Genomic DNA, 12107 nt, shown 5'->3' on the forward strand with positions numbered 1-12107 from the left:
GATATGTTAGTTGGACTCTTCATCCACCACTTTAAATATATTCTCCCTTTTGATAGGTTGACTTCTAGGTTTATTGTTACCTAATTCTTCATGGTGACATGTGCCCTATGAAATGCATCTTAACTTTATTAGTCTACCTTTACTTATCCCCAAAGCCAAAAAAAAAGAGGTGGCACATGCCTGATCCTCCATCTATTAGTGCTCGTCATACTTTGATCCCTTCCACTGTCACCACAACATACGACGAATGGTTATGCACCCATTTGTCAGCTAGTGATTTATTATTGAGTAATCTATAATATTTTATACTTGTTCAATGTTAATTGAAGGATTATTTGGTACTGGAATAGATTTAGATGGACTTTGAAATTATATAATAAAAAAAAAAGTGAACAGTACCGTATGAACAATGCCGAATCAACAGTAAAACTGCCTATGAACAGTGCAAACCGCGTATGTACAGTGACTGCTGATGTCATCAGTGACATCATCATGACGTCATGGCTGACAACACAAACGCGTACAGTACGCGTGCACAGTATTTTTCGGCGTGAATAGTGCCCTAAACAGTGTTTCTGGCGTGAACAATGTTTCCGGCGGTGAACAGTAAATTTCAAAAAATTTCTATAAAAGGGGCTTCACACAAAATTTTCATTTCTTCATTCCTCTTCAAGGTTCTCAAAGGTTCTAAGGTCGTATACTATCCTTTTCTCTCATAATAAACCCTCCTAAACTTAGATTTTTCGCCAGATCTGAGATTCTACGTCTATTCTGAAGGATTTGAAGTAAGTTTCTTTAAGTTTGAAGCTAGATTTACCGTTCGTTTCTCTTCTTCTTCTCTTTCTCATAGAAGTTCATGGTGTTCTTAGGAGAAACTTCATTCTAAAGCCAAATCTTCGGTGAATCATGCTATAAAATAAGTAATATTCGGTAGATCTAGTGTGAATCATCGTTCTGAGGTAAGGGGAGTTTACTTTAACCTATGAACTACGTTTTGAACGGTTTAATATGCTATTTCAAGATGTTTTAATATGATTTTGTTAGATCTATTGAATAAAAGCTATTTTCTAAGCTGTAACTGCTGTTAATTGATTTAAAATACTGAGATTTTGGCTGATCTACTATAAACTTGCCTTAGTTGAGCTGTTAAAATAATTTTGGCGGTGTGCATCATGCTAAGATATGTTTTGCATCATTATAAAGCCGAGTTACATGTTTAGATGGGTAGACATGTAACGGTAAGTTCATGTTGAGCTGCTGTGCTGTGCTATCTGGATCTAGATACCGGAATGGGTCGCTCCTGGACCGGCTTGGTTCCTTCTGAAATACTTAGGCTGTGAAACCACTTAGAAACCGTTTTCATGTTATGCATTAGATGGGCTGGAAATGCATGGGGTTATTGCTGTGAGAAATATTTTGCTCTACATATATGATTTTATTTTATTTTCGTAAACTCACCCTTGCATTTTTTTTTCTATGTCGTTGTGTGCGTGTGTGCTGCGATGATCGTATGATGGTAAGTGAGCAGATGTAGCAGGTGTTGCATCTACTTAACAGGCTGAGGGGCCAGTGAAGAAATGTTAGAAGCTGGGGTCGAGTAATATTGCATCAAAGTCCTTTTTCCCTTATATTTTGAGACCTCGTGTAGAGGGAGCTATATAGTATAATTTTGGGTATTTTGAATATTATGAACTAAATGTAATATTATGTTGTTCTGTTGGATATTTGTTGTATGAAACTTTGTTTTATTTTAATTGAGAAGAGAATTTCATACTTATATTCTCTATTATTTGTTTGTCTTAAATAAGTATGTGATGAACAAACAATGTTCTCGGTTCCTTACAAAAAGGGATTGTGACATTTTAGTGGTATCAGAGCATAGTCTAGGTAAACCTACGAGGTGAGGTTGTTAGGCGTCAATTGTGCATATTAGATATGTGAGTTTTAGCTGTGAATCATATATCATGATTTCTATTTATTAAGTTGTGAGGGAACGAGCTTGATCACCTCAGACATGACTGATGTAGGAAACTTGGTATATGATACTTGGGTGAGCTATAGGTGAGTCATACTGTGTGAATAAGAGGCTGTTGAGCTAAGTTGTAAATGATTGCTGAGATAAGTGTGTTTGCTATACTGTGTGAAATGTTGATATGATGTTGTGCTCAATGCTAAATTGATTAAATTGTTATGATATACTAAATATGAATATATCATTGTAAGCTGAATCTGTGAATATAGCTATATGGTGGCATTGCTGAATGTGTTAAACGTTAGTAATCTAAGCTAGTCTATATATTAGGATGGCTAGACCAAGAAGATCTGCTGCAAACCCTCCTCCTGCTGATGTGAACCAAATGGCTCACGCCATGGAGGCCATGGCAGCCACTGTTAGGCGGAGTCTAGATATGATTCAACAGCAGCAAGCTACAAACCAAGCCGCTGCTGCAGCATAGGCAGCTGCAGCTACTGCCTCAGCTGCACCTCCTCCTGAATACCATGGGTTGTTAGAGTTCAGGAAGAATGATCCTCCTCAATTCACGGGGGTGGATGGACTAGATGCTGCTTAACTCTGGATCAGAGAGATTGAGAAGATCTTCCTAACTATGGGTTGCGCCGAGGAGAGAAAGGTGTTATATGCTACTTATATACTGACAGGGGATGCAGAGATGTGGTGGCACAGAGCTCGTGCTATGCTGGAGGCCCGAGGTGAAGTCATCACTTGGGCTGTATTTAGAAGTAGTTTTTTGGGAAAGTTTTTCCCTTCTCATGTTCGTGCTACCAAAGAGCGAGAGTTTCTAAACTTGGTGCAAGAAAACTCATCAGTCTATGAGTATGCAATACAGTTTGAGCGGCTTTACAGATTTTATTCTCACCCGACTTCGGAGGAGTGGAGATGTCAGAGGTTTTCAGACGGGTTGAGAACTGACATAAAGAGGATTTTAATCCCACTTAGGATCACGAAATTTGCTGACTTGGTGGATCAAGCCACCATTATAAAGAGTCTTAATGCAGAGGATGTTGGTGGAGTTGGGAAGGCTCCATCTAGTAGAGCTGCTAGTAGCTATGGTAATGGAAGTAAGGGTGCTAAGAAGGGCCCTTACAGTCAGTCGCTACGCCAACAACAATCTCGACCATCTCAGTCGAAGGGATCGGCAGCATTAGCTCCGGTGCCAGTAGGGACTGCTACCTTTACATTTCAGCCTAGGGGAGCAACTTCTTCCACTCCTAGAGCCTCAGTGCCGCAGATTGTCAGATGTTTCAGATGTGGTGGGCCACACTACCTGAGCCAGTGCCCACAGACTGATGTTAGAGTTTGCTTCTCATGCCAGCAGCCAGGGCATCTTGCTAGGGACTGTCCTACGCCTAGTGGGGCAGTTTCGTCTTCTGCTAGCGCCTTGCACGCTGTGAGACCTAAAGCGACTAGAGCACCGACGAGAATTAGATCGAGAGCAGAGGGACGTGTATTCACTACTTCTGCATCAGAGGCAGCCCAGGCAACATATCTCGTTTAGGGGACAGCGGTAGTGGCAGGTACTTCTCTTTCTGTATTGTTTGATTCTGGAGCCACGCACTCTTTTATTGCGGACATTTGTGTGAAAACCTTAGGGTTACCAGTGAGAGATCTAGGATGTGAATTGGTAGTATCAACACCTACTTTAAGTTCGATTAAGACTTTGACGGTTTGTGTTAGGTGCCACATAGTAATTGAGGGACGAAAGTACAAAGTAAACCTTATTTGTATCCCGATGTCAGGGTTAGATGTAATCCTGGGTATGGATTGGCTAACTGCTAATCGTGTACTAATTGATTGTGGCCGGAGGTGTTTAGTCTTTCCTGAGCAGCAAGGCTGTCTGGAATTGATTTCTACTCGCCAAGTAGCAACATCCTTAGGTGAGGGAGTATCTTGTTTTGTTTTGTTGGGAGTTATGAATGCAGAAGTGGAGCAAAGCCTTCAGTCAATACCAGTAATACGAGAGTTTCCTGAGATTTTTTCAGAGGATATTCCTGGAATACCTCCACGTAGAGAGGTGGAGTTTTCTATAGATTTAATTCCTGGAGCTGAGCCAGTGTCTGTAGCACCTTACAGAATGGCGCCGAAAGAGTTGATGGAGCTTAAGGAGCAGATCGAGGATCTAATGTTGAAACAGATGATTAGGCCGAGTGTATCACCTTGGGGAGCACCAATTCTCTTAGTGAAATAGAAGGACGACAGTTCTAGATTATGTGTTGATTATCGCAAGTTGAATAAGTTGACAATTAAGAATAAGTACCCGTTGCCGTGGATCGATGATTTGATGGACCAGCTGAAAGGTGCTAAGGTATTCTCTAAGATTGATTTGAAGTCTGGGTACCATCAGATCCGAGTGAAGGATGAAGATATTCCTAAGACTGCTTTCTGCACTAGATATGGCCACTATGAGTATATAGTGATGCCCTTTGGAGTCACAAATGCTTCAGCTGTGTTTATGGACTACATGAATCGGATCTTTAGACCTTTCCTGGATCGATTTGTGGTAGTCTTTATTGACGATATTTTGATTTATTCTAGTTCGTCAGAGGAACATGCAGAGCATTTGAGGACTGTACTTAGTGTTTTCAGGGAGAAACAATTGTATGCTAAATTGTCTAAGTGTGAGTTTTGACTAGAGGAAGTGAAATTCCTTGGTCATGTTATTTCCGCTAAGGGAATTGCAGTTGATCCTTCCAAAGTTGAAGCGGTGTTGCAGTGGGAAAGGCTTAAGACAGCCACAGAGATTCGTAGTTTTGTAGGCCTAGCAGGTTACTACCGGAGATTTATAGAGAGATTTGCGAAGATAGCTGCACCATTAACACGGTTAACTCGCCGTGATCAACCCTTTGTATGGACTGAGGAATGTGAGCAAAGCTTTAATGAGTTGAAGCAGAGACTAACTTCCTCGCCAGTGTTGATTCTCCCTGATACTAGTCGACCGTTTGAGGTGTACTGTGATGCTTCCCATCAGGGATTGGGATGTGTGTTAATGCAAGATAAGAGAGTGGTAACTTATGCATCTCGCCAATTGCGATCTCATGAGCGAAATTACCCGATTCACGACCTTGAGTTAGCTGCTATAGTCTTTGCTCTGAAGGTGTGGCGACACTATCTTTATGGAGCTCAGTTTGATGTGTATAGTGATCATAAGAGTCTGAAATATTTATTTGATCAGCGAGAGTTAAATATGAGGCAGAGACGCTGGGTGGAATTCCTTAAGGATTATGATTTTCAGCTCCAATACTATCCAGGAAAAGCTAATGTGGTGGCCGATGCATTAAGCAAGAATGTGGTTCAGGCATTCTCCTTAAGAGTTAGTGAAACCCTTTTGGTAGAACAATTTCGAGACCTGAACATACATGTGGACTTATCACCTGAAAAGATTAGTTGCAGCCGAATTGTGGTGACTAATAATTTCTTACAGGAAATTAAAGACAAACAACTGTGGGATCCGATGTTATGTCGGATTGTATTTCTCTTAGGGACAGATAAAGCAAAGGGTTTTAGTAAAGGTGCTGATGGTATTCTCAAATGCTAAGGTCGAGTTTGTGTCCCTAGAGATACTGAAGAAGGACATAAGGGTAGTCTCAACATTCATCCTGGTGTTACTAAGATGTATCAAGATCTAAAGCAAATGTTTTGGTGGTCAGGCATGAAGCGAGAGATAGTTGAATTTGTTAAAACTTGTTTGACTTGCCAGAAGGCAAAGGCGGAGCACCAAAGCCCTCCAGGAGAGTTACAGACAATGGAAATTCCAGAGTGGAAGTGGGACCATGTGACTATGGACTTTGTGTCCCATCTACCTAGAACAGTTAAAAATCATGATGCCGTATGGGTCATAGTTGATAGGCTAACCAAGAGTGTGCATTTCTTGCCAATTAACATGACCTTTAACTTGGAGAAATTAGCGGAATTGTACATTAGAGAGATTGTCAGGTTACACGGAGTACCTTCTAGTATTATCTCAGATAGGGATCCTCGATTCACTTCTCAGTTTTGGCAGAGTTTCCAAGAAGCTATGGGCACACAGTTGAGGTTAAGTTATGCATATCATCCGCAGACAGATGGTCAATCTGATCGTACTATTCAGACCTTAGAGGACCTATTGAAGACTTGTATTATAGAGCAGAAGAGTAATTGGGAGGATATGCTTCCTTTGGTAGAATTCACTTATAATAATAGCTACCGTTCGAGTATAGAAATGGCACCATTTGAAGCTCTGTATGGCAGAAAGTGTAGAACCCCTATCTGTTGGTTCCAAGATGGAGTACATTTGATGGTTGGGCCTGAAATGCTGCAAGAAACTAAGGAGAAAGTTGAACCTATTAGAGAAAAATTGAGAGCCACCCAGAGTCGACCGAAATCTTATGCTGACCGACGTAGAAGACCTCTAGAATTTGAGGTTGGTGATCACGTATTCTTGAAAGTATCACGCACTACAGGTGGGGGCGAGCCTTAAGAGTCAAGAAATTAACACCTAAATTCATAGGACCGTATCAGATATTACATCGTAGAGGACCAGTAGCCTATGAATTAGCGTTACCACCTCAATTGTCAGGACTAACTAATGTTTTCCATGTGTCGCAGCTAAGAAAGTATGTTTCTGATTCGTCTCATGTAATTGAGCCTGATGTTGTGGAGTTACGAGATGATTTGTCTGTGGAGGTCCCAGCTACTCGTATCGAGGATACTAGAGTTAAGGAACTTAGAGGCAAGTCTATTCGGTTAGTAAAGGTTGTTTGGGATCCAGTAACGGGTGATGCCACATGGGAGTTAGAGGAAAGAATGAGAGAGTTGTACCCTCATCTTTTCTTTGAGTGATAAAATTTTCGAGGACGAAAATTTATTTTCGGGGGGAGAATTGTCAGCTAGTGATTTATTATTGAGTAATCTATAATATTTTATACTTGTTCAATGTTAATTGAAGGATTATTTGGTACTGGAATAGATTTAGATGGAGTTTGAAATTATATATTAAAAAAAAAGTGAACAGTACCGTATGAACAGTGCCGAATGAACAGTAAAACCGCCTATGAACAGTGCAAACCGCGTACAAACCGTGTATGAACAGTAAAACCGCGTATGTACAGTAACTGCTGACGTCACAAACGCGTACAATGCATGTACAGTACGAGTGCACAGTATTTTTCGGCGTGAATAGCGCCATGAACAGTGTTTCCGCGCGTGAACAGTAAGGCGGTGAACAGTGTTCCCGACGATGAACAGTAAATTTCAAAATTTTCTATAAAAATGGGGCTTCACACGAAATTTTCATTTCTTCATTCCTCTTCAAGGTTCTCAAAGGTTCTAAGGCCGTATACTACCCTTTTCTCTCATACTAAACCCTCCTAAACTTAGATTTCTCGCCAGATCTAAGATTCTACGTCTATTATGAAGGATTTGAAGTAAGTTTCTTTAAGTTTGAAGCTAGATTTACCGTTCGTTTCTCTTCTTCTTCTCTTTCTCATAGAAGTTCACGGTGTTCTTAGGAGAAACTCCATTCTAAAGCCAAATCTTCGGTGAATAATTGATTTAAAATGCTGAGATTTTGGCTGATATACTATAAACTTGCCTTAGTTGAGCTGTTAAAATAATTTTGGCGGTGTGCATCATGCTAAGATATGTTTTGCATCATTATAGAGCCGAGTTACATGTTTAGGTGGGTAGACATGTAACGGTAAGTTCATGCTGAGCTGCTGTGCTGTGCTATCTGGATCTAGATACCGGAATGGGTCGCTCCTGGACCGGCTTGGTTCCTTCTGGAATACTTAGGCTGTGAAACCAGTTAGAAACCGTTTTCATGTTATGCATTAGATGGGCTGGAAATGCATGGGGTTATTGCTGTGAGAAATATTTTGCTCTACATATATGATTTTATTTTATTTTTGTAAGCTCACCCTTGCATTTTTTTTTCTATGTCGTTGTGTGCGTGTGTGCTGCGATGATCGTATGGTGGTACGTGAGCAGATGTAGCATGTGTTGCATCTACTTCACAGGCTGAGGGGCCAGTGAAGAAATGTTAGAAGCTGGGGTCGAGTAATATTGCATCAAAGTCCTTTTTCCCTTATATTTTGAGACCTCGTGTAGAGGGAGCTATATAGTATAATTTTGGGTATTTTGAATATTATGAACTAAATGTAATATTATGTTGTTCTGTTGGATATTTGTTGTATGAAACTTTGTTTTATTTTAATTGAGAAGAGAATTTCATACTTATATTCTCTATTATTTGTTTATCTTAAATAAGTATGTGATGAATAAACAATGTTCTCGGTTCCTTACAAAAAAGGGGTCGTGACACCATTCCCCTCCTCCTCTTGCGACATCCTTGAACACTAACGTCATTGTGTTCGGAGGGCAAGTGTACCCATCGAGAAGTAATAAAGGGTTCTTAAATTAAGTTCCCGAAATATCGTCCCACAAGTATTATTTTTCAAATACTAAGAATTTCCTAATTCAATTGTTTAAGCTTCAAAGATATGAGATTAATTAAAACAAGAATTTATAACATTAATTATAAACTAAAAGCAAGGAATACAATGCACATCTTCGTTAAACTTATCGGAGAAGAACCTAGGGCATATGGGTTTTTTCATTCAATCCATTATGTTATTCTTCTATTTAACTCTAAATTCGATTTCCTTGTGATGACCAATCATTCATACGAATACTATTAATATCCAATGGTCATGCAATATTAATATTCTTTTCTCTAAATTAACATCCTCAATGGTCATGCAAGACATCAATTTAAGAAAGCTTAAGGAACCTATGAACTTGTTAATTTAATAACGATTAGAAGAGAAAGATTGGTTTAGTCCACCTATTCCTTTGTCTCGTTTTACCTTATAGATCTATTAATTAACCAAGGTACAGTTGCCTAACAATATAATTAATTAGGATTAAGAGAGAAGTACAATAAGATAAAATCTAACCATGAAACGAAAATCAAATTTAGATTCAAACGTCAAAACTCCATAAATTCATGAACAATAGTTTCCATAGCCCTAGCTATGGACTTAGCTACTCATGCTAAAGAAAAGAACTAAAACAATCATAAATAAAGCCATAATCAAAAGAAATATCAAACTAGAGTATGAGATGTGTTCCCGGTCTTCAAGTACGATCGCTTGAAGTTTCAAGTTTCGCCAAGCATGTGCCAAGGATCTCGTGCAAAAGAGAGACGAGATGAGAAGTGTATCCGAAAGCCAAAGACTAGATGCTAAAAACCTTTTAATAGGGTTTGAAAACCCTAAAGACCCTTGATAATTAGGCTTCTCGCAGATGAGCACGGCCATGCAAGGCCTTAAGCACGACCATGCATGGGTCGAAGTACCCCCGTGCTTGTTGAAAGGGTATGGGCGTGCTGACTGCTGTGAAGTTCTAATCTTCCATCAATTTAGGCCCATAATGCACCCAAAATTCATTTGCGGCCTCTTTATACCAAACTGCACAATTAATATTTAAATTAGTGTAAAACCCAAATAAAATAAAGGTCAAATATGAACATATGGGCTGTAAAAAATGGCCTAATTACAGACTTATCAACTTCCCCCATACTTATCTGTTTGTTTGTCCTCAAGCAAAGTGCTGGTTAAAAGAATAATATAATAACTTAAAACATAATACCACACAAGGAACCCGAGATAAGAAGATAAAGAGAGCAACAAGAGTAACATCATTGAGCATAAGCAATCAAAAGGATTCACAATTAGAATCTATATTTCCATACTTTTCACTCAAATATCAAACTGAGGTACTCTACTTTCCTATCTCACTAAGGGACAAAATAAGATATCACTCAGTTCTCCTAAAGAAGAGTGTACTACCATAGACTTAACTATAAACTGACTCTCCACTAAATCAATTAAATGCAAGTAAAAATCATGAGGTCTTTTTCAGGTTATAATGTGGCCAAGGGGTTATAATAATTAAGGTGAGATAAATGAAAGAAAGGGAATATACAAAGGGGGTAATAAATTATAACAATTATAAACATCCCCTAAGTTTACAAATGAAGCTCTTAGAGTAATTTTTATATTTTTGTATGTGAACAATATCTTTATTCTTCTCTCCTTTCAATAATATATAACCCTTTTTCTTTTCTTTTCTTTTCTTTTCACTTTCTTTTTCATACTTTCTTTCTTTTTGCACATGAGATATGTAGAGGAGAATTTATCAAACAATTCAACAACTCAATTGCTCCATTCATAAACTCAAGGTCATCAAAATATTTTTTTATAAATTTAATGCAAGGGACCAAGAAAATCAATAAAGCTCAAAGTGGGCAACTAGTTGTATCTCAAACATGCTGAAAGCCAAGAATAAAAATCCTATTATGTCTCAATCATATTAAAAACATGCAATTAAAAAGAGAAGTCTTACATCAGTTGCAAGTCAAGTTCTAGAGCACAAATCTTAAGGAGATAATCACACAAGACAATAAGGAAAGGGGTACAATTAATTAAATTAAGATAGAAATCCCTTTTAAGGCTCAAAACTCACATCTGTGAGTTAAAGTTTAATGTAGAGCATAAAAGTAAGGAACTTAGCTAATTATTAGTTTCCAAATGAAAGTATAATGTCAATAATAATCACTCAACATGCTCTTCTATCTGGAAAAATTGGGTTCCATGAGGGAAAAAGTTTTAAATTATCATAAAAAATAGCATAGATACTTTACTCAAGAACATGTAATAACAATCATATAATTAGGAACTACTTCTAAAAACTTGTTCGGAGGGCAAGTGTACCTATCGAGAAGTAATAAAGGGTTCTTAAATTAAGTTCCCAAAATATCGTCTCATAAGGATTGTTTTCCAATTACTAAAAATTTCCTAATTCAATTGTTTAAGCTTCAAAGATATGAGATTAATTAAAACAAGAATTTATAAAATTAATTATAAATTAAGAGTAAGGAATACAATGTACGTCTTGGTTAAACTTATCGGAGAAGAACCTAGGGCATATGGGTTTTCTCATGCAATCTATTATGCTATTCTTCTGTTTAACTCTAAATTCAATTTCCTTGTGATTATCAATCATTCATACGAATACTATTAATATCCAATGGTCATGCAATATTAATATTCTTTTCTCTAAATTAGCATCCCCAATGGTCATGCAAGACATCAATTTAAGAAAGTTTAAGGAACCTATGAACTTGTTAATTTAATAACGATTAAAAGAGAAAGATTAGTTTAGTCCACTTAATCCTTTGTCTCATTTTACCCTATAGATCTATTAATTAACCAAGGTACGGTCGCCTGACGATATAATTAATTAGGAGTAAGAGAGAAGTACAATAGGATAAAATCTAATCACGAAACGAAAATAAAATTTAGATTCAAATGTCAAAACTCTATAAATTCATGAACAATAGTTCTCATAGCCCTAGTTATGGACTTAGTTACTCATGCTAAAGAAAAGAATTAAAACAATAATAAACAAAGTCATAATCAAAAGAAATATCAAACTAGAGTATGAGATGTGTTTTCGGTCTTCAAGTACGATCGCTTGAAGTTCCAAGTCTCGCCAAGAATGTGCCAAGGATCCTGTGCAAGAAAAAGACGAGATGAGAAGTGTATCCAAAAATCAAAGACTAGATGTCAAAAACCTTTTAATAGGGTTTGAAAACCCTAAAGACTCTTGATAATTGAGCTTCTCGCAGATGAGCACGGTCATGCAAGGCCTTAAGCAGGATCATGCATGGGCTCGAAGCACCCCGTGCTTGTTGAAAGGATCTGGGCGTGCTAACTGCTGCGAAACTGCAATATTAGAAAGAGTTTGACTATCTCTGGACCAGTTGTCCTGCCAGAATCGGGCAGTCAATCTAGTACCAAGGATCCAGCCAAGGCCTGAATAAAAATCATCCTAAATAGCAGTTATACTTCTTCATAAAAGAGAATGGTTTTGGCTGATATTATCTTTAAGATTTCTTTTCCAAGAGAAAATATGTACTTTCATCTAAGAATTTTAGTCTATAAGATTTCTAGAGAAGTAATCAATTTTCAGCATAGCTTTATAATGTATACTTCTTAAATATACTCTTATTTAAGCAAGATTTTAAAAATAATTTATTTAGAAATTTATA

General features: G+C 37.9%; 1 protein-coding gene across 1 annotated transcript; it reads left to right on the forward strand.

Moving 5' to 3' along the window:
- The first annotated feature begins 2606 nt into the window (after positions 1-2606).
- LOC113851265 lies at positions 2607-3515 on the forward strand. Its single transcript, XM_027481735.1, has one exon. It carries the CDS (start codon positions 2607-2609, stop codon positions 3513-3515), a length of 909 nt encoding a protein of 302 aa, XP_027337536.1.
- Positions 3516-12107: the final 8592 nt, after the last annotated feature.

Source organism: Abrus precatorius, unplaced genomic scaffold, assembly GCF_003935025.1.
Source record: "Abrus precatorius isolate BTA unplaced genomic scaffold, Abrus_2018 Scaffold10, whole genome shotgun sequence".
NCBI classification, from domain to species: Eukaryota; Viridiplantae; Streptophyta; class Magnoliopsida; order Fabales; family Fabaceae; genus Abrus; species Abrus precatorius.